At 47.0% G+C, this 23,805-nt stretch overlaps 1 protein-coding gene across 2 annotated transcripts in view; it reads left to right on the plus strand.

Moving 5' to 3' along the window:
• Positions 1-22,267, plus strand: part of RAMP1 (receptor activity modifying protein 1) — a 121,183-nt gene extending 98,916 nt beyond the window's left edge. For both annotated transcript variants that reach the window (XM_030580559.1, XM_030580560.1), the window contains exon 3: positions 21,497-22,267. In XM_030580559.1, coding sequence (XP_030436419.1) covers positions 21,497-21,752 — 256 coding nt within the window. In that variant the 3' untranslated portion in view covers positions 21,753-22,267. The remainder of the gene's footprint in view (positions 1-21,496) is intronic.
• The last annotated feature ends 1,538 nt before the right edge of the window (positions 22,268-23,805 follow it).

The raw sequence follows: 23,805 nt of genomic DNA on the forward strand, positions 1-23,805 counted from the left end.
GGGATCACAAAAATAAAATGTGAAGTTTGAATGCTCTACTATTCAGCAAAAGCAAATTTTGAAATGTCTGTTTGATAGTAGCATTTTCAGGCTGTATTGTATTGCCTGTTGAGTGACACATGTTGTATGGATGCAGTTGCATCCATCAAAATGTTCATAAACAATCGACAGACCAGAATTCTTCTGCTGAAGGAATTTGCAGATAAGTGTAAATAATGAATTAGTTCAAGGATTTCACAAATCGAAAAAGCCAAAATTTGATGAATAATTCAGAATGAATGTTCACTCCGCTGATGTGTGGAGAGCCACATAGTCAGCAAGTTGTATTACTTTCCCTTTCAGCTGTAATGTGCCCTTGAGTAATTCTAGCAAAGAGAATCTTTAAATTGCATGTTTGCTGTCCTCCACCAAACCAATTAAAGGTTTATTGGGTGCATTTATTTTCCAGCAGAAGCGTTTCCTTTTGCTGATGTGGCCTTTTTAATGGCTATAGTAGCAAGTAGTGCAACCCAGTGCATTGGGGGATGATCAGGGCCGGTGGATTATTTTACAGATTACAGTCATTTTACCAACTGCCTTCCTATCCACCCACCCACCCCAAAGCAATGAATATATAGAATGAAGATGGGAGGGGATGGGACTTCCAAGGGTTGGATCGCAGGAATTTGAGAGAGGCTCTGCATCATATAGCAAAGGTGCTAGTCAGGCTAATTGCATCAATACAGCTGCCTGACAGGGTATTACGGAAAGAGAATATGATGATCCTTTTAAATTACCAGTGGGAAATCTTTTTACTTACTACATAATGAAAACAGAAACCCATGTCACTGCAGCATTGTCTCTGCAGTCTAATTTGTTGACTTTGGCAGATGGATAGGCAAGGCGGTTTATCTGCTCAGTGGGCACCGCTGGGCTGTGGTCTAAATCCTGTTGCTATTGAAGTCACTGGCAAAATGACCATTGGCTTCAGAGGGACATGTATGTGTGAGTGCTCCCAGTGGGCTAGCTCTGGGACAGAAAGGGAGGGCCAGCACTGTAGGAATATCCAGCAGGATACCAGGCTAAGCACGTTCACGTTCCAGATCTGTTGCACAGGATGAGGGAGGGGACAGAGAAGTGGCTAACTAACTCCTTTTTCTCCTCTGGGTTCATTGTCCCAGACAATGGCTCTCTGAAAGGCAACAGACATGGATAAAGAGAGAGGTTTTTCTCCCTTGTGCAGTGCCAGGGGCCACTCTAGGCACCAGCAAAGCAAGCACCTGCTTGGGGCAGCCCATTTGCAAGGGCGGCATGGGAGCTGAGAACCAACAGGGGGCTCTGGGAGCTGTAGTTCCTTGGTTAGCTCCCTGCCTATAGAGCCAGCCTTGGAGCAGGGAAAGAACTACATTTCCCAGCATTCCCTTGGCCATTACCAACTGGAAAGGAAGGGGGCACCTCATGCAGCAGCCTGCTGGGAGTGGAGGGTTGCACTGTGAATGGTAGGGACACCATATTTTAACATACAAAAAACAGGACACTCCGGGGGGGGGGGGTGGCCCCACCCTGTCCCCATCCACTCCCTCTGACTGCCCCCCACAGAAACCACAACCCATCCAACTCCCCCCCCACTCCCTGTTCCCTGATCAACCCCTCCCGGGACCCCTGCCCCTAACTGCCCCCCAGGACCCCACCCCCTATCTAAGCCTCCCTTCTTCTTGTCCCCAACTGCCCCCTCCTGAGACCCCCCCAACTTCCCCCCAGGACCCCACCCCCTACCTGTACCCTGACAAACCCCTGGAACTCCCATGCCTATCCTACCACTGCCTGTCCCCTGACTGCCCCCTGAACCCCTGACCCATCTAACCCCCCCTTCTCCCTGCCCCTGACTGCCCCCCTGAACCTCCGCCTCATCCAACCCCCCCTGGACCCTGTCTCTTGACTGCCCCCTGGAACCCCCTACCCCTTCTCCAACCCCCCAGCCCCGTTACTGTGCCACTCAGACCAGCGTGTCTGGCTCCGTGCAGCGCCAGACATGCTGCATACACGCTGCCATGCTCCCCCGTGGAGCCCACAGGCCCCCCCTCACACCCAGCACCTGCCTTCCAGATTTGAACACCTCAAAATTCAGCAGTGCTCAAGCTCAGTTTGGGCAGCTGTTACTTCATTTCTCCCAGTCAAATATGCTGATCCACTGTAACTTGCTGTAGAAAAAGTAGGATAAAATTGAGCAAGAAATGCTTCCCACTGGTTATTAGGACTGGAATTGCTATTTTCAACAGCCATTGCCTTTTTTTTTCTGTTTGTTTGTTTAAAAGGAAGACAGTGATATTGCATTGGCAAATTCCCCATAGAAAGAAAGAGTGGAACAAAAGAATAATAAACTTTTTTCCTCATTTATGGAGGGCAGTCTTATAATATGCATCCAGATTTCCTCAAATCACACAAGCTGAAAATTGTGCCACTTTACTGCAGTTCTGTAACCATACGGGAACCAATCCTGTCTGTGTTTTGTGCACATCCAAAATTCCTGCTCAATGACCCGCCCTGGGAGTGAGTTACCAGTGACCCAGGGCTGCGGCGGAAGGAGGGTGCAGGTGGTGGGGGGATAGCCCAGGGCTGGGGTGGCAGGAGGTGTGTGTGTGGGGCACTGGTGGGGGGAAAAGGGGAAGCCCAGCACTGGGGTGGCAGGGAGTGTGGGTGTGGGGAGAGAGGGGTTTGGGGGAATGCCCAGGGCTGGGATGAGGGGCAGCCAAATTTTTTTTGCTTGGGGCGGCAAAAAATCTAGAGCCGGCCCTGTGCAGTGCTCATCGAACCTGCCAGGTTATCAACATTTTAATGGCTTGATCCTGCTCCCATTGAAGTCAAGAGCCAATTTCCAATGAATTAAGAGGTACAGTGGGTCCTGTAATACTTCACAGACAGCACTCTTGTAAATAGGTATTCTCCTCATCTTACAACCAGAGAAACTGAGATACAGACATCGCCTGGCTGAGGGAGCAGAAAGATCTAGTGGATGATGCATGGGTTTGTGATCAGAAGAGCCCTGTTTTATGCCTGGTTCTGACGTTGAATTAAAAATTCTGTGGAAAGGGCATTTTTCTTTGACATTCTGTAGTTTAGTTACTGTAGAAACTTGTAGGTCTTCTGCCAAATCCTATTTGTTTGATCCCTCCTACATGCTATACCTAAGGCTACACTTTAGTCATGGGTATTTTTAGTAAAAGTCATGTACTGGTCACGGGCAGTAAACAAACATTTGCAGCCCGTGACTTGTCCACGACTTTTACTAAAAGTACCCGTGACTAAAACTTGGGCAGGGGCCCCCGGGTACTCTGGTGGGGGGGTGCCCTGGGAGCACCGCAAGTGCTGGGGGACATTGCCTGGGACCCCCGCTGGTGCTGGGGGGTGGGCCAGACAGCAGCGCAGAACCCCTGCGGTGGTGCTGAGAGGGGGAAGGTTGGCAGGGCTGGCAGTGGCTCACTACCTGGCTCCATGTCCCTGCAGCTCCTAGGTGGTGGAGGAGCCCAGGGGGCTCTGCATGCTGCTCCCACCATAAGCACTGGCCACCGCAGCTCCCATTGGCCAGGAATTGGAGCAATGGGAGCTGAGGGGGTGGGGCCTGTGGGCATGGACAGTGTGTGGCGCGGAGCCCCCACGACCGGTCGCGCCACTGCCTGAGAGCTGCTGGGCCATGCCAGTGGGAACTGGGGGTGGGCCACCCCAAGGTAAGCACCCCCTGCACCCTTCAGTCCCCTGCCCCTAGCCCTGAGCCCTCTCCCACATACCCAAACTGCTACTGCTGGCCCAGGGGCTGTACAGCTCAGGAAGCCTGTGAGCCAGTGCCAGCCTCTGCAGAAGTCACAGAGGTCATGGAAAGTCATGGAATCCGTGACTTCTGTACAGGCCCACCGACAGCAATTCCAGGCCCCTGGGCAGAACAGTCAATGGGCCCCCACGCATGCACGCACAAGCCGCGCCCACACAGACGTGGTCCACCTGACATTTGGGTGATGCTGAGCTTGCGGTGGCTGATGCCCAGTGAGCTGCTGGCTGTGCTGTTCCGGCATGGCCAGGATTTCCACATGCCCACCAAGTAGCGTTGCCAATGCAAAGCCAAAGACCCTTGTCTCGCCCACTGCCCCTCCCCTTCCCTGAGACCGTGCCTATGTTCCTCCCTGTTCTCTGAGACCACCCCCCTGTTGACTTCATCCCCTCTGGGAGGGAGTTTGGGTGCAGGAGGGGGTGTGGAGTGCAGGCTCTGGGAGGGAGTTTGTGTGGGGAAGGAGGTTCGGGGGCAGGGGGTCGGCGCTTACTTTGAACAGCTCTTGAAAGCTACTGGCACATCCCTCTGGCAGCAGCTCCTAGGCAGGGAATTCAGGGGGTCCATATGCTGCCCACAGGCACCACCCCTGCAGCTCCCATTGGCTGCAGTTCCCGGCCAATGGGAGCTGCAGAGTCAGTGCTCGGAGTGGGGGCAGCGTGGGACTGCAGTTATGTTGGCTGCTTCTGGATGCGGTGCAGAGTGAGGGCGGGCAGGAAGCCTAGCCCAGCTGCACTGGCGACAGTGACCAAAGACCCCCTGGCCCTTTTAAATTGCCTGGACCTCTGGGCAATCACCCTCTTCTGTCAGCCGACCTGCTTCCATGACCTCTGTGACAGACTCGCACCTTCCAAAAATGATTTTGTGCCCTCGGGCTAATCAATTAGCCTTTCTGAGACTCAGGTGTCTCACCTGTAAAATAGGGCTAATGATATTTAACTGCCTTAGGAAAATGATGTGAGGCTTAAGTAAATATTTGTGAAATGAATCATAAAATGTTTCCCTTTCGCCCTCGGGTTTCATTTTAGAAATGTACGTCTTGTCTGTGCCGTTTCTCTTGGATGAACCAAGAACTGATAAAGCAGCAAAGAGTCCTGTGGCACCTTATAGACTAACAGACGTATTGGAGCATGAGCTTTCGTGGGTGAATACCCACTTAGTCAAATGCATGTCTGAGAAAGCTCATGCTCCAATACGTCTGTTAGTCTATAAGGTGCCACAGGACTCTTTGCTGCTGTTACAGATCCAAACTAACATGGCTACCCCTCTGATACAAGAACTAATAAGTTTCTGAAATCAGAACTACAAGACAAGTGAACCCGAGTTAGTTGTGATAGGAAGTAATTTTTTTTAATTCCCATCTTAAACTGATGTACCTACCGAATAGTTCAATATCAGACTGCAACATAAATGTTTTTCATTCCTTCATTTTACTCTGCCCAGTAATCCTTCCCTGTCTGGACTGCTTCTAATAGTTCAAATCTCTGAGAAGCCTCAAACAGAGAAACATTTCACAATTCCCCCCTCCCTCAAATATGGAATTTCGCCTTCACAATGGCACCTGTCCAGAATGGGCAGTGCTCGCTTCTGGCCCAGTGACTCGGTTTGAGGTCAGATACTTCCTGGCCTGCAGAGCTACAAGTGAGAGGGTTAGGACAGACAGACTGGGAAGGTAGAAAGGGGACACGGATACACTGCCCTTGCTTTTAGCTCTGGTGGGTCCTGAGAAACCCAGCTTTAAAGCTGGAGGATTATGTATTTAAAAGCAGTCATGGAAACTAAGGCGGCTTAGTTTAAATGTGGAGGCACACAAAATAGAGTCCCCATCACTTTATAATGAAGCATCCCTAAAATAGTGTTTCTGTAATGTATGCAGCAAGTGCTGAATACTTTGTGGTGTGGAATATATAAAATAAAAGGTTTATTGGTTCTCATTTGAGATAGTCTAACCTGAGGCTAGTAAAAAGTTTGTATCACTGCACTGAATATGTGTGTTTCATATACTCTGTGCCTATATATTGGTGGTACTATAAAAATTATTAATTGCCTTAGATAATGAACCAAATGCAGTAGGTAAGCATAGGAAAGTAAAGCATAGGGACATAAAGGGCACTACTGCAGATACTGAGGGAGCTAGATTTTGTTAAGTTGAACAGGAAAGGCGTTGTTTTGGGTTTTTTTGTTTTGTTTTGTTTTGTTTTTTTGGTGCCTGACTTACACTTTTGGCTGTCAATACTGGAACTGTGTTTTTCTCTAACAACACCTCCTAGGGACATGCATTATTACGCTCTGAGAATGCTGAGGAAAAATCAGAAGTCGAAGTAATGTCCCAAGGGTGTGAAGTATCAGAGGGGTAGCCGTGTTAGTCTGGATCTGTAAAAGCAGCAAAAAGTCCTGTGGCACCTTATAGACTAACAGACATATTGGAGCATGAGCTTTCGTGGGTGAATACCCACTTCGTCGGATGCATTTTCCGTGGGTGTGGTTATCTCATAATGCTAAAGGATAGAACCTTATTTAGCCAATTTGAGCCCATTTTCTAAAATGTGTCTGCATAGTGTTATCCCCAAAGAGAGTGGCAGGATATGGGCTTTGAAAAATAATGGAATACTGTTATGGAGACATTTCACTCACTAGTGCTAAAGTTTCAAATTTAGCAATTCCTCCCTGGATCCTCTGTGGTCCAAAATGTCCGTGGGAGCTCAAGGAAAGACATTCTGGTTTCAGCACTTGAACTGCTTCAGAATTTTAAAACAATTGGAAGCCACTGGTTTTTAAGTTGGCAACTTAGAGTCTGCTGAAGAGGAAGCCCTGTCTCTCTGCCAGCGTTTATTGTTTTGAAAGAAGAATTAACCCACAGCATGGCTCTTTTGAGGGAGAGCTCTCATTTGTGAAATGGTGCTTGGAAAATTTATGGCTGCTGCTTAAAAGGACTTGCAATCAGTCACTGCTGCTTGCTATTGTCCTGCCAAAGACCTGTTTGGAAAATTTTCATTCTCCTGGATTGGATATTGTGGCCAGATTCTCAAACGGAAGAAATCTGGTCCAATAACCTCCCCTGTCACCATTCAGGAGTGTCGTGATGGAGGACTGGGATACACAGGTTGGTTCTGAAGAGGCTGGGAAAAAGGAGTTGGTTTGCAATGATCCGCTGATGGCTAGATGGGTGTGAGTCAAGCCCAGCATTTTAACAATTAAAACATGTACTATGAAATAGAAAGTACAAATAGTCTGTAGATCCCAGAGGAGGAAATTTCCGCAGTTCCATTGTCAATGGTGTAGTAACTAAATTCCGATCTATGACTGTCAAAGGTTTATATTTACAAGTATGTAAATATAGTTGGATAAGTGCTAAACATGAAAGTGCACACATAACTCCCCCTACTTTCAGTGACGGGTTGTTAACACACCTAAGGACAGAATTTGGTCATGTTTGGAAAAATATACGGATGTTAGCCATGTCCAGTGGGACTCTAGGATTTTACCTTTGCAAACCTAATTCAGTGGCAATGCAAAGAGTTCATTAAATAGGGTTGATTGTAACATACACGTGGTTATTTGGTTAGAGCCAAGTCCTGAACTCGTTAGGAAGCTTTTACTTGGTCCTGCTGCAGGCAAAACTCCAATGGGAATTCAGGCTAGGTAAGAATGTGTGGATTTAGACTGGTAAGGCTCCCACTGGATTTCAGCGGGGTATGACTCGGACCCCCTACTTCTTAGACAAAATGCTTTTGATAACAGCTTTGTGAGCAACTTCAGTGGCAAATGTGGGAAACCAATGTATATCTACTTGCCAGTTGCTTTAAACGTATTAGCACTGGCCGAAGGTGGCTTCAAACTCTTGTTGATTTCAGTCAGGGTTGCAGCATTTCGTAGGTCCTGGCATTAATAATTACAATTGTTGTTGTTTTTATTATACCCATACACTGTCCGCATATATACCGTTATGGTGCCCACCTGCAGAAGAGTGAGGATGAGCCAGTGGCCTGCTACATCCAAGGGTGCTGGCTCAGTTTGTATAGCGGAGGTGCTGAGAGCCATTGAACCAAACTGTAAATCCCCTACAGCCCCAGCACCCCTAGTTCCAGCACCTATGGTGACACCTTTTCCAAGGGCCAGCTAATACCTTATGTAAATAAAGTAAAATGGATCAGAATTGCACATCAAATGAGAGAGCGTCCTGGCCTGACTAACCAGTCTGCTAAAGGGAATGTAGTGACTGCAAACCTTTTTTATCCATCAGCCAGATCAGCTTCCACCAGGGGCTCAGCTTTGTGAACTCCGCAAACACCCAATTCTGTGGACTCAGAATAGCTCACCAGAGACCGTCTCCGCCCTTCCAGAAGTCGGTGCCCTGTACTCAGAAGTGCATCTACACTGCAATAAAACACTATGGCATGGCCGCTGCTGGCCCCAGTCAGCTGACTCGGGTCTTGTGGGGCTCAAGCTGTGGGGCTATAAAATTGCAGTGTAGATGTTTGGGCTTGGGCTGGAGCCTGAGGTTCTGAGACCCCGTGAGGGGGGGAAGAGTATTAGATCCTGGGTTCCAACCTGAGCCCAAACATCTACACTAATTTTTAGCTCTCCAAGCCTGTCCCAGCTGACATGGGCTCTGGGGCACAGTGCTACGGGCTTTTTATTGCAGTATAGATTTACCCAAAGGGTTATCGCATAACATGGAGATGGGGCTTGTTTACTTATGTAAGCTCAGCCAGTCACTGTTGGCTATTTGTAACATTTGCTCTCCTGGGTTACATATTTACATCGGGGTTTAATATTATGGACACTGCATTTTTTTTTTTTTTAGCCTTCGCATCATACGTAGAGTTAAAGTGATCAGAGGCACCAACTATTTCATTTTACTTTTTCCCTGGATCTGTGGGAAAGGCAGGAAGGTTCATTATTTTCCACAAGACATTGAGTATAGGGAGTCTGGGTATATTGATGCAGTTGCTCTGGTGCCCTGAAGGGTTTCACACTGTCTAACTGTCCATCCCTGTGTGGTTATCATCCAAATTTCTCTGTAGGCCAGTGCCTTCACAGTCAGTGTGGAAGGCCTGGCAATGCAAGACCCAGTAAGGGCTAGATCCAGAAAGGGATTTAGGCAACCAAGTGCCACTTTAGTCACCTAATCCACAATTTAGATCCTCAAAACCCGGTTCAGTTGTTGCCTAACCCCCTGTAGGCATTTGAATTACCCAGATGCCTACATTTTGGGTCGTAAAGTCCTCTAAATCTCTGCAAGTAGGCATGTGCACACCGCCTCCTCAGTCCTGACCCTGGCTCATGCCCAAGTCTCAGGAAGATCCTTAAACTTGGCATTTCCCACCTGTCTCGCTTACAGGACCAGCTCTTGTAGGCCTACCTAAGCCACGCCTCTTTCCTTAGCATTTCTTATTGGTTAGCTTAGGCAGTTCCCCCTCAGCTTGCTGGCTTTTTGTGAAACCCAGGCTTAGGCACCTATGGATTGCATAGGAGTCTGGGTTCCTAGTTGGGTACTGCAGCTTTCACTAGGCAGCAGAATGTCTAAAACTGTTGCAACACTGTGTCCAAGTCCTCTTTGTGGATCTAGCCTTAAATCTCTACCAAACCACTTGCAACTGCTATTATGGATTCATGTCACTGAGAAGGGCCTCCTCGACTGGCTATTTTAAAAGCATCATATTTTGCTAGTGAAGACCAGTCTATTGCTTATGTTTTCTAATAGTACCCATGGAGTCAGGGCTATCTGACTGTACACTGAATCACACTTTCTGAGGAGCAAATCTTGGATGCTTTGGAGCCTTGACAATTGTCACTTAAACTCACAATAGTGTATTTTAGTGCAAAAATAAAGTTTTATAGAGTTTCAGAGCAGACCACGTGGGCAGAGCAAATCCAACGTGGCAGCTGGGAGAGCAGCAACTTTTCACAGTCCTGAAAACCGAATCCGTTGTCCCTCAGATTCCTAATGCGTGTCAAATGATGGGGCCATTTTTTGCCTCAGTAATTCGTCCTCCTATCTTGTTGTCTCTATACAGTGCATCTAACAATTGTGAGTGAGATTTTGAAATAACATTGGCCTAGCTCTGCAGTTGCTGAAATCACTGGTAATGCTCCTGCTGGCTTTAATGGGAGCACAGTTAGGAACATGCTGAGCCCTCTTAAAACCCCCATCTCAAATAGTTAATATTTACACCATCCATGTTAGGCCTTTTTAGATTAAAATATGCAGGTACAGATAGATACGTATTCTAATATATGGATGGGGGTGTAGATTCTATAAAATTTGGTGTTGGTTACATACTACTTTTATTGTTTATAATACAGAATTTTTCAAGATGATTGTAAAGCAGCACTTATTAACAACTTCCAGGTATGAGAGGAGGGGAAAATGAACTTGTTAAAAGTGTGTTAGAAAAGCAGTGTGGCCCTGAGCCAGCTATTGCTGTCGAACTGGTCAAAACACAGGAAGAATATCGTGACCATTTTCATGGAAGAACATGTCTTTTTTTCCAGTTCTACTCCCGCATTCCAAACTCAGCTCTGCCACTGACTCATTTGTCCTCTTGTGCAAGTTACTTGGCCTCTCTGTGCTCCAGTGAAATGGATCGGGCTCCAGTGAAATGGATCAGGGAGGGAGTTGTCAGGGTAACGCAACTAGTTGATGTATTTTAAAGCAGCGGTTCTCAAACTGTAGCCACCCGAGGATCCCCATTTTGATTTAAAATTTTTTGTGGACCCCCAAGTCCCTCGCTCAGCCCCAGGCCCTGCCCCCAATCCACATCTTCCCCCCTACAAAGCCACCCCCCCACCTCGCTCCACTCCAGCCCCTCCTTTTCCCTGCCTCTTTCCACCTCTGAGCGTGCCCCCTCCCCGTTCTGCCCCCCCCAGTACCTCTTGCACACCACTGCACAGCTGCTCAGTGGCATGTGGGACGCACTGGGAAGGGGGAGGAGGAGTTGATCAGCTGGGCCAGTGGACCCCCAGAGTACCCTCACAGACCTCCAGGGGTCCACAGACCCCCGTTTGAGAAATGCTGTTTTAAAACATTCTGGAAAAGATAAATTACTTAGTATTCATTAGTATGTATTACTTCCTCCTCTCTGTTGTTATGTCTCTGGGGCTGGATGGTGTTTACTGAAATAGCTGAAGTGTGGAATTAGATTGGCTGTGGTGTCGGACTGACCATTGGAGCTATGAACTAGGTAGGGCTGAGTAGTACTCTGAGCTACAGAACATAGGACACCATCTGCCTAAAGGCTTGATGGTTTAAATTCCTGGATTTGTAAGATGAAAGGGGAGCGACTGTGCAAATGACAGTAGGTTGGCAATCTTCTGACTAGCTTTGTTAGGAAATGGGGACCCCACCGCGCTGCTGCTTTGAGTTGATTTCAAAAGGAAAATATCTGTGAGTGGGGTGAGAAGAGATTTTTTTTTCTTTTTAAAGGATTAGAAGGGCAGGGGCAGTCTAAGAGTCCAATCCAAAGCTCATCAGTGTCTATGGGTGTCTTTCCATTGAATTCAGTGGGCTTTGGATCAGGCTGTAAATGAAATTCTGCCAATGATATGGAGAACAGCATTTATATGAAAAGGTATTTCCAACTATTAGTATAGAAAGACCCAATTTTTCCCCATTGCAGTCAATGGGCTTTTTATCATTGTGTTCAATGGGCATGGGAACAGGTTCATATACTGTGTATACACACAACACGTATGCAGTGTATATACATAGGTAAATGCATATGGTAGAGACCATTTAACAAAGCAAAGGGGGTTCTGAGAGCTTGGAAATCCTCATTACAAAACAGAATTCTTCCTCGAGTGGTTGTTCATGTCCATTCCAATCAGGTGTGTGCGCGTGCACGGCCACTGGAAAACTTTCCCCCTAGCAGCATCTGTCGGGTCACCTTGGGCACCCCCTGGAGTTGCACCTTCATGGCGCTCAGTATAGACCCCTTCTGACCCGCCATCCCCTCAGTTCTTTCTTGCCGCTGGTGACGGCTAGCTGGAACAATGTATTGCTCTTGCTTTTGCTTTCTGTGTCCTCTCTTAGTGTTCTCAGTAGTTACTAGTATTAGTTTATATTAGTAGTTAGGTCAGAAGTTTCCTTTCATGCCCCACCCCCCACCAGTGCTACCCCAGCACTGGGATATGTCCCAGTCTCCGGGGTTCAAACTCTGCAAGGACTGTGAAAAATGTATGCCTATGAGCAACCCGCACTCTTCCTGTCTGCTGTGTCACGAGGAGAGTCACCAGAAGGAGAGGTGCAGAATTTGCAAAGGGTTTCACCCTAGGATCTTAAAAGACCAGGACCAAAGGCTCAAGATCCTTCTCATAGAGGCGGCATTCTGGCCACAATCTGACACCAGATGAGACTGTGGAAGGAACATCGACGGCTTTGGCTTTGGAGGACAACAGGGTCCTACAACAGCTGCTGCAATTTGTGGCCCAGAACCTGGGGATCCAGGCAGAGGAGGTGGTAGAGGACACCACCTCTATGGTAGACATCTTTGCTCCCTTGAGGCCCACCTGCATTGCCCTGCTGTTAATTAAGACCATTGCTGAGACCACAAGGACCTTGTGGCAGACCCCAGCCTCTTTGCCCCCTACGGCCAAGAGAAATGAAAGGCGGTACTTTGTTTCCTAAAGAAGGATATGAACACTTATGCTCCCATCCCCCGATTCCCTGGTAGTTGATGCAGCTAATCAACATGAGTGCCAGGGCTACCCAGGGCCCTACCCTAAAAATAGGGATACAAAAAGGCTAGACCTATTTATGAGGAAGGTCTACTCCATTGAGGGGTTGCAGCTCTGCATATTAAACTAGCAGGCCATCGTGAGCAGATACTCGTATAACACCTGCGGTGCGATGGCCAAGTTTGCGGGGCTGCTGCTGCAGAACTCCCGTGTGGAATTCTCTGCGCTGGTGGGGAAAAGGAAACTAATTGTACAAGGAGATGGGGTGTTGGACAGGCAGACTTCCATCTGGTCCTTTCCAGACTCTCAGGTCTGCCCTTTGAACCTTTGGCGACATGCTCCCTGCTCTGCCTCTCGTACACGGTGGCATTTCTGGTGCGATAACGTCAGCCAAGAGGGTGTCTGAGCTCAAGGCCCTAACCTCAGAATCTCCTTGCCCAGTATTCTACAAGGAAAAGGTTCAGTTCAGGCCTTACCCTGCTTTCCTCCCAAAGGTTATCTCCCAGTTTCACATCAGCTAGGACATCTTCCTCCCAGTAGTCTATCCTAAATCACACTCGAGTGGCAGGGACCAAAGGCTTCACTCATTGGATGTCCGCAGGACACTAGCCTTCTACATCAAGAGAACAAAACTGTTCCATTCCAATACCCACCCTCCTCCCCCTCTGTCGGAGTAGATGCTAAGAAGGAACTGAGGGGGTTGTGGGTCGGCAGGGCTCTATATTGAGTGCCAGGAAGGCACGACTCCAGGGGGCACCCAGGCCGACCTGACGGATGCTGCTGAGGGGAAAGTTTTCCGGCTGCTGTGCACATGTGCGTGCACACACCTAATTGGAATGGACGTGAACAACACATCTTGAAGAACAACAGTTAAGAGAAGGTGAGTAACTTTTATTTTCCTGCATGGCAAATCTGGCAAAATATACTCAACTTTTCAGCTGTCACCACAATATAGATATGAGATATGTTTCCCCGTTTAGGGGTGGTTTTAAAACTGACGTTTTATTAAACTTAAAAAATGCAGCCTGGATAAGCCCCACAGCAGCTCCATCTCACCAGGACTCAACAAAATCCTTTCTTGGGCCACAGCTTACTTCTCTACTGCCTTCCATTTTTTCCCCTCATAAGTGCGCCAAATGCTGGCACTACCCTGACATTCCCTTAGGATTGCTACATTTTGGCAGCTGTAGACTACAAGGTTTTATTTTTTAGATTCTAAGACATTATAAACACAACGGCAAGGTTCAAGTATTTTGAACATGTCGCTAAAGCAACCAAGTAAACCCTCTGAGCTTCCCCAGGGTTGGGAAACAAACATAGCCATAGAGAAAGAAGGAAGGAATAATGGTGAATGGACAAGCTGAGGAGCTGAAGATAGCAGGAAAATGGTCATTTACAGGGAGTGACAAGGAGGCACAGAGATGTGTTTAGCATCCTGGCAAATAGATATATTACGAGGCCATTTGTGTGAGTGCAGTAGACACAGGGCCCTGTAAATAACTAATAAACAATGCTTGACTGATGAATGTGCCCATATATGTAGATCCTTCCCCCACCAGGCCTAGACAGGCACATGTTCCCACTGATGAGTTCAACTACAGCAAAGTCAACTGAAAGGTTTCTATTAGTGTGTATGTGTGGGTAAATACACCAAAGCAGATGCCTTCCACTTAGCCTTTGGAAATGGCAAACTAAAGTAGTCTACATACAAAGAGATCCCAAATGATTAAACATGAGGGGTTAGGTGGAAGTCAAATCAGTCTGAGTTTCTAAGCAACCTCTGCATTTTTCACTTTGTGGAGGGCTTTTTTCCCCCCGTTTTTCTTCTTCTTCTTTCTTTTTTTTAAACTGCCTCACAGCTAGACTCCAGATATGTCATCTGTTAAAGACATGGGCCAACAAAGAAAAGGAAGTGGTTTCCAAGCAACAGGAACTATACCACCGTTTTCTGGATTGATTGTAGCCCTCTGACTCAGATATCCTTTTATTCATCCATTCTCCAGTGTGGCAGTTCTCTGCATGCTCCCTCAGGGATCAGAGAACTGGACACCTAGAGCATAATTTCAGTACAAAAGCCACTTTGATAATTATCTCACAGCAATAGGCACACAGAGATACAGCCTGAGGAGAGCTATAGGGCTCCATGGTTTAAAGAACAGAACATGAGTGGGTGCAGTATCACTGTTACAATCATGGTCCGACTGAGTGCCTGGGATCTGAAAATTCTGTTCTTTACTAGCAGTGCTGCAGTTGGAACTGGTTGAAGCCCCTCAGACGTAGGCCAGTATGTAGTTTCCAATTTTCAGATCACTTACTGTCTTCGGGTGTTCTGGAGATGCCTTTGGGTGGGCTGAGGGCTCCCACATTGAATGACATTTTGCGACCGTCTGAGAAACGGCACCATACCCAGTGCTGAACAGATCTCAGAAGGTCGACAGGCGAGGTGAAAATAAGCGGGAATTTGGATGTTCACCTGAACCTCTCTGGGATGTAGAATTGAGATGTTGTGAGAACAGGTGACTCTAGAAGATTTCCAGTACTTCCTGTCGCTTTTGTGGTTGGAGATACCATGGGACTTTGTCCTGTAGGGGAAATTCTGACTCCAGTCCTGACCACAAAGTGCAGGGGATGGGAAAACAAAAGTTCTCTCTTGACACTCAGAAAAAGATGGGTTTGATTTTGGTGTGCTGCCTGGGCAATGGTTCCGATCAGTTTTTATTTTGTGTGAACTGTTTCACCCACTTCTAATTATTCACCCCAGCTGTCACCATCTTACTGGGCAGCACTAATTGGCCACAGCTCGAAATCACTCCCCGAATTTCTTCCTTCTGGGTGTGGTATGAAAATGTGGCAGTCCCTAGTGTTGCAATTTCAGAGCACCTGTATCTCCCCTCTGTAGTCCCTCAAGGGCACTCACTTAGGGTTACCGGCTCCCAGCTGTCACCTCTCTTGGGCCGAGACCCACTTCTCTCTCTTGCTCTCTCTCTCTCTGACTGGGGTTTTAAAGCTTCACAATCCCCTGCCTTACACTGGGATATCTCCAGCAAGCCAGTCTGCCTAAACACCAGTGCCTGTGTTTTGCTGTCTCTCTGCAGGCAATCAACAGCATCATGCTAGCAGTTACAAGCTAGCACACAGCCCTTTCTAAGCAAGCACACTTATTCTTAAGATGAAAGCATTACAGAGAAAACATGAAAACAGTATACGGTATATCCATGCTGAAAACTTACCAGAGGTTCCCTGTTTAGTGTTATGGGGCCCTAACAGGCAGGCCAAGGTCCTTCCAACCATTCTGCAAGGATTGGGACCCCCCACCCTTTGGATAGAAGGTCTTGCCCATTTGCTGGACCAAAATAAAGGCCCTGGGTGAGTTCAGACACAGCCCTTTTAAGCCAAATCCCGTTCTTGGTTTTCCTAGTCTCAGGAAACCCAGTTTGAACCAATATACATGAGCCTCCCCAGAGGCTGCTATCTCTCTCTCTCTGTTTACAATGTGAGTGAGTCACCTTAATCAGCCCCTACAGTTTTAGTTCCTGAAGGAGCCATGGTTACCCTCCCCATCCACTAGAACACAATCATACACATGATCCCTGGCTCCAGTGACACATCAACTTAATACAGTATGTCCCCCAAAGATACTGCGTGGGGCTGCAATGTCTGTCACACCTGGCACCTGTGCAGAGGGGGTGGAATTACCAATAAATGGTGTTAACCAAAAGCTTTCCCCACACTTGCCCATTTACATAGAGGAAAGAACCCTGGATGTGAGGGGCCTATGTTCTTACTGGGCGATATCCCTGACTCCAGCTGAACTGCACACTGTGCATGGGGATAATTCCTTTGCCCTGAATTCGAGCATCCCAAGGGCTGCTAATGACCCTAAGCAGCCAAAATTACAGCCACAGATATTGGACACCTGCCATACAACTGCATTTTGCTCTGCATCCTGCACCGGCACGCACAGTTATCTTCACGTAGGGGCCTGTCGTGCAAGTCATGGAGAAGAAACAGGAGAATGAAGAACCCAGTTTGACAAGTCAAAAATCCGAGCCCTGCAGCAGCTTCCCTGAAGTGCTGCACGGAACAATGGTTAGTATTTAGCTGCGTTTGTTTTACATCTTTCCCCTGGGGGACACTGAAATTCTGTTTGGAAATTCTGCTGCTCAGATGGTAGGGCCCAAGCCAGCTGCCCCTCTGCAATAGGACTCTGCTTCACAGTGAGGGGCGGGGGGCAGAATTAGTCCCTTAGGTTTTCTGGGTTTCTTTTTCTTTCCTAGGGGCTAGATTGTGCCTTTCAGCACAGCCGCGAGCAGCTGCACACATACCTTTGCTCTCTCTTGGTTTTTTGGGGAGGGGGAAGACGAGGTGGGGGAGGAAGGAAGGAAGGATTGAGAGGATGAGGAGGAAGGAGTAACTTGTTGCAACCCCTTGCAAATGTGCAGTTTGCTCCCCCTTGCACCTAGCCAGTTGCCATGCTCCCCAAGTGGAAATGAAGCCCTGTCCCACCCGCTGGCTTCCAGGGACTGTGCTTCACACCAGACCCAAGATGTGGGGGTGGAGAAGCCTTCCGCACACCGCCTTGCTCAGGCAAAGATGACAAGGGGTGATCTAGCCTTTGGGTTTCCTACTAAAGACCTTTGCATGAACCCAGCATCTGCCACTAGGAGTTCATCTGCTCCTGCTTGTATCCGCAGGAATGAATGTTTGACACAGGGCCATAGTTAGCTAGAACTGAAATATCCAAGTTGGGCTTCTTCAGTGTTGGTCAGACTACTGTGTGTTTGAAGGAGAAAGGGAAGATACCTTCTGTCAATCAGGCATTGGCTATTTCGATCAGGAGTGGCACCAGTTGCTCATGACTCATTTCACAAGCCAGGATGGGCATGGGTCAGATTCACAAGTCTTGGGTTGAGACTCCTTTAAGATGTCCTGAACTTCTTGGTGAGTGAATGTACTGAACTCTGGGTGTACCAGTGGGCTGTTGATTGGGGGGGTATTGGTACTGGTATTGGCAATGCTTGGTACTGGGCTCTGATGCAGATTCCAGTGACTCAGGATTAATGATGCTGTTTACCACCTTGAATAACTCTTGGGGGAGAATTTGGCAGCCTCAGTGGAGGCTGATTGGAAGGTTTGTTTGGCCTGTAATACAGGCTCAGCGTAGGCTTTGAGAAATAAGTTAAGTTTCATCCTGTCTGAATCAGCCTTTTTTTCCCTACCATTGGTGCTTGAGTTTCTGCCCTCTCTTCATCTGCTGCAGGGTGTCAGAAAACCAGGGAGATCTGTGTGGGTGGTGGGGAGGAAGGAGCTGCTTGGGGGCCAATATGTCAATGGCCAAGACCAGTGTAGAATGGTAACTATTTACCAGGTCCTCGACTCCTCGTCCTGTGAGCGAGGGTGTCCTTTAGCAAGCTTTGTAATTTGTTGGAGTGCATGAGTCATCGTAATCGAATCAGGATCTTTGGTCCATCTTGTGACCTGGGACCTGGAAAGTCTCTGACCACTGCCTTAATGAGGTGATGGTCTGTCCAAGAGAGTGGCTGGGTTGTGATGTCCTCTGTCTTGACATCTAGGCCAAAAATCAAGTCAGTTGCCATGTAGGTTGGACCAGAGATGAGACAAGTGAGGAGATGAATTTTCTGGCTTTCGCATCCACAGCCTTGTTGATGTGTCTGTTGAAATCTCCCAGGACAAGAAGTCTCGGATATTTTACTACTATCATGGACTTTTTCTTCATCAACATCACTTACGTTATGCGATTCCACCCCTCCCTCCCCACCCTCAACCCCCCCCCCCACAAAGCCTCTCCTGCAAAATATCAGGAAAAACGGTTTGTATAGCTGGTCTTTTCTAAGATGGGTGTTAATTAAAATCAAGGTTCTACTGTACTGATGCTCAGAGGAAACCTTGAGATACTTTTTTATGTTGATTAAGTTTAGGAAAGGTATTACCTACTGGTTACCACTAATTTTTGCAGAGTGCTTAATTTGTCAAAATAATATATTTCAACATAGATTGAACATAGTATTCTTTCTTGGCTTTGCAGAAACTGGAAACGTTGGCCATAAATTTTTATTGGTTTGCCGTTGAGGGAATGAAAAACCTGTCTGGAGAATTAATGCTAAACAGACTATTTTTAAAAGCTGCCTTGAAATCTCAGTAGATGTTTAGTATGGTAGGGATACATTTAAGTTTCAAGTGCATCAAAGGATTACTAAATAAAGTACACTGTAATATGCAATATAAAAAAATGGGGGGTCTAGCATAAAGGGCCTTTTTGCACCCCTTAATAAAAGAGAACTAATAGCAAGGATTACAATCAAATAAACTAGCCACTCTCCTACACATCCACCTCAAATCATATTATAAATGCTATAGAATTCCCTGTGACATTTCACTCCATATTCTTTATGAAAATATGCTTACAATATGAATGACATCACTGAGATTTACTTTATGCTAGATGGGTCTTGTAAGCTATCATTGGAAAGGTTATAATTTACTGAATGTGATTATCCAATTTGTATGCCTGTATCATTTCTGCATCTGAAGTTAGGAATATTGACTATGTATCTGTATTTGAACTGTGCTACTTTGGGGGATGGCCCCTGCTAACACTTCAGGTACAACAATGGAAAAGCCAGACAGGGCAGATGGCCCATTAGTGAGGACAATGGATTGTGGAAAGGCTTGGCCTTCCTGCATTCGGACACTCCTTACTGACACTGACTCATGGACACTGTGATGCTACAGAGTCAGGTGGTCTAAACATTACCGGGGACTTCTTGTAACTTTCCACTGGAAGGGAAGGGGGGTCAAGCTTGGGAAACAAAGGATTCCTGCCTTATGTAAATCCTGTTTAAGGGTGGGGAGGAAGGCACACAGGACGACTCCTCTCCATGGCCTGTCTGCCCAAGAAGAAAGACTGCAAAAGCCATCTGAAGGGAAGTGGGTGGGGGAGAAGTCCAGACTGAGACAGCGGTCCAGTCTGAAAAGGAATATAACTTGAACTTTGAACCCATAGAAACTTTGCAACCTGTCTAAAATAACATTTAGGATGAAAATTTACATTTTGTAACGTGTTTCTTAAGTACATTGAGCTTAGCTTGCGTAGTTTGCTTTATTTGGTCAGTAATCTGCTTTGTTCTGACTGTTATCTCTTATATTCACTTAAAATTCATATCTCCCTCCACATTGAGGGAGGGGGTGAATTTCATAAAACCTTTGGGTTTTGTACCCTGTAAAGGGAGTCGGCACCAGGGTGTTGGGGCTGAATCTTTCCAGAGCGGATCCCTGTCTCTGTGAAACTTGGCGTGACCCTGCCTGTGCGCTTGGCTGGAAGAGGCTTGTGAGCCTAACCCAGCAAGGCCAGGTAAAGGGAACCCGCCTGGCAGAATAAACAGGCTCAGTGGTGTCTCAGCACATCAGGTGACACCCCAAAGGGCCCAAACCCATCACATGCCCAACCTGACAACAGCACAACTTGAAAAGGAACACAAGTTTTGCATTCATTGTCTGGATCTCTTGTGCATGTGAAATCCTGTCTGCTTCCAACATGAAGAATTGTGTTTTTGGGGGCTCATTAACCAGTGGTGGATCAGAGCTGGTGTCAAGGTTCCTTCCCCCTCTGAACTTTAGGGTACAAGTGTGGGGACCTGCATGGACACTTCTCAGCTTAATTACTAGCTTAGATCTGGTGTCACTGCCACCATCCAGAAGTTTGTGTCTAGATCACTCCCTTTCCCCCCCCAAAACCTTCCCCTCCCTGGTTAGCCTTGAGAGACTCCTTCACCAATTCCCTGGTGAGTCCAGATCCAATCTCTTGGATCTTAAAACAAGGAGAAATTAACCATCCCCCCTCCTTTCTCCCACCAATCACTGGTGAGTCCAGATCCAGTCCCCTTGGATCTAAAAACAAGGAAAAATCAATCAGGTGTTAAGAAAAAAGGCTTTTAATTAAAGAAAAGAAAGGTAAATATCATCTCTGTAAAATCAGGATGGAAAATACTTTACAGGGTAATCAGATTCATTAAGCCCAGAGGAACCCCCTCTAGCCTTAGGTTCAAAGTTACAGCAAACAGAGGTAAAATCCTCTCAGCAAAAAGGAACAATTACAAGTTGAGAAAACAAAAATAAGACTAACACGCCTTGCCTGGCTGTTACTTACAAGTTTTGAAACATGAGAGACTGGTTCAGAAAGCTTTGGAGAGCCTGAATTGATGTCTGGTTCCTCTTAGTCCCAAGAGCGAACAACCCCCAAAACAAAAGAGCACAAACAAAAGACTTCCCCCCACCAAGATTTGAAAGTATCTTGTCCCCCGATTGGTCCTTTGGGTCAGGTGTCAGCCAGGTTCACTGAGCTGTTAACCCTTTACAGGTAAAAGAGACATTAACCCTTAACTATCTGTTTATGACAGCTGGTGATTGCTATTGTTCTCAAATATGCTGTAAATGTACGGTGAAGGCATTTCAGTCACCGCGGTTGGTGCTTTGTCCTGAGCTATGGATGTCATCAATTGTGATGCTTGCTGATCTTTTTCTAAGCATTAATTTGTTTTATTTTCCTTACAAATCTAGGTTCTAAAGCCCTTTGGAGTGTGTCTTTGAGGAGCGAGTTAGCACAGTGAATACCCCTCACCATTCTCTCCTTGACATTTTTGCATTATTGCTCAGTCAAGCACGAAGCACTTGCGGTCTCATCACCTCAGGCTGTGACTGCATCTGATCCCACAAGCTCGGCAGTCTCAGATCTTGGGCTTGTTACGTGCTTCTAAGACCAGGGGGAGATGAGGGTCCTTTCAGCTCACAGGATCCAGCCCTCAGGCTTGGCCGATAGTGTCCAGTGTAATTAGAGCTGAGAGGCCCAGTTTTCAAAGCAGCTCCCACTGCTGCCAGGCGGAGTTTTGGGTGCTGAGCATCTCTGCAGAGCAAACCTGGAGGTGTTTTAGCTCACTCTGTTTGGTGAATGACAGCTCTGAACTCATCTAGCTTTCTGACTATTGCCTTCTTCTTTTCCAGCTCCTACGGCGAGCTCACCAACTGCACCTTCCTGATAGCCGAGAAACTGGCTTGCTATTGGCCGAACCAGCTGGTGGATGAGTTCTTCATAGCCATTCACAAGCACTATTTCAAAAATTGCTCCCTGTCTGGGAGGTCTCTACGTGACCCACCGAACAACATCCTATACCCGTTCCTTGTGGTCCCCATCCTCATCACCCTGCTCATGACGGCACTGGTGGTGTGGCGGAGCAAGCGGAGCGAGGGCATTGTGTAGGCTAGCGTGCCCCAGGATCTCACTAAATCAATCGAGACCTATCTTCCTGTGGACTAATCCCTCTCGGCCAGACTCAGCAAGCCCTTGTGGAATCAGCAGCACGTTGGAAGCTTGGTAACCTAAGGCAAAATGTGGAGAAAGAACAGTGCACACTTGACATTTAACACTGTCCTGACCAGAGAGGTGCGCTGTACCTATATACATTTCCTCTGGATAACAACCCTTTATTCAGGCAGAGATGACATGCTTTGGACTAATGCCACTTCTCAATAATTACTCTCGGTCACTGCAGCACTTCTTGCAAACCAATTACTCGGTCATTTTAAAAATCATTTATAAAGACAATTAATTGAAAAAGTAGATCTATATGTCACGATTAGTATTTATACACTTAATCAGTAATCAGCCACAGGATGGATCGGGTGAGGTACCATTCTATAGACATCTAATTATTATAATTTATTTCTTGCAGAGTTTTGGCTTGAATGCTTCTGAAGTCTATCATTGTTAATTAAAGGAACCCTTGATTACTTTGCAAACTGCTGTTGTCAGTTTTTGCTTATAACCTACTGAAATGCTGCCGCACTGCTTAGCTACACAGAAGCCAGACTTTTCAAGGTTAAAAGAGATTATTGCAAGTTATTTCTCTTATTGTTTCATAGAAATGTAGAAATGTAGGGCAGGAAGGGACCATGAAAGGTCATCAAGTCCAGCCCCCTGCTCTGAGGCAAGACCAAGTAAACCTAAACCATCGTTGACAGGTATTTGTCCAGCTTGTTCTCAAAAACTTTCACTGGTGCAGATTCCACAACCTCCCTTGGTAGCCAGTTCCAGAGCTTAAGTATGCTGAAGTTAGAAAGTTTCTCATAATATCTAAGGGATATCTAGAGACCTCAGCCAAGATCAGGGCCCCATAATGCCAGGCACTGTGCAAACATAACAAGAGACAATCCCAACCCTGGAGAACTTACGATCTAAACAGAGGGAGGGGGAAAGGAAAGATTCTTCCATGGGGAACTGAGGCACAGATAGATTTAAGTGACTTACCCAGGGAGTTTGCGGCAAAGCTGGGAACTGAATGCAGCCTAAAGCTCAGTCTGGGGCCTTCACCAAAAGCCGATTCTTTCTTCTTTGTGGTACTTGTCAGGAGGAAGCTGCTATACACGTTAGCATGAGTAATTATCATACATATTGTTGGCAAGTTTGTTCCACTCTAGAATCTTATTCATGAGATTTCTGACTGTCTCCAAGATTGACAGGCAATGTTAACACCCACACACACAGAGTCATGCTCCCTTCCTCCACAACCGTAGAACACATCACATTTTATAATCCCCAAACACCTGAAGGGTCCAGCCACAGTCTGAATGAGGGGCAGGTGCAGGAAGCAATGGAGCAAAACACAGTGAGACATGGCACTGAAACAGTGGATGATCACAGCCAGGGGCGGCTCTAGACATTTCGCTGCCCCAAGCACGGCGGCATGCCGCAGGGGGCGCTATGCTGGCCACCGGGAGGGTGGCAGCTGGCTCCGGTGGAGGTCCACCGGAGCTGCCTGCCGCTCTCCCGGCAGCCGGCATAGCACACCCCGCGGCATGCCACCCCGAGCACACGCTTGGCGTGCTGGGGCCTGGAGCTGCCCCTGAACACAGCAGTCGGTTATAGCAAAAGCACTGCTTGTTCCTAACAGAATAAAGTCTTGGAAGCAGAACTGTTGCTCTTGTAGGTTGTTTTCCTTGATTCATTTTCCTCCCCTAATTCTAGTGAATGATCCATTGGCCAATGCTGAGACTCCAAAATATTATTGGAAAACTGACTTATTCCAAGATTTATAGGGTACAGAAATGCAGCTTCAATCCTGGAAAGCTCTCCTCACCTCCACAGGCTCTCCAGATGGCTGTTACAATGAGCCCTGTGCTTCCTCTAGGCTGCTAATCTCCATCCTGGTCCCTTACTTTCTCTAAATTCAAAACATCTTCTCTAATGAAAATTGTATTTAGGTCCCAATCTTGCTCCCATTGAAGGGGAGAGTGGAGGGAAAGGAGAGAATCAT

Source organism: Gopherus evgoodei, chromosome 11, assembly GCF_007399415.2.
Source record: "Gopherus evgoodei ecotype Sinaloan lineage chromosome 11, rGopEvg1_v1.p, whole genome shotgun sequence".
NCBI classification, from domain to species: domain Eukaryota; kingdom Metazoa; phylum Chordata; order Testudines; family Testudinidae; genus Gopherus; species Gopherus evgoodei.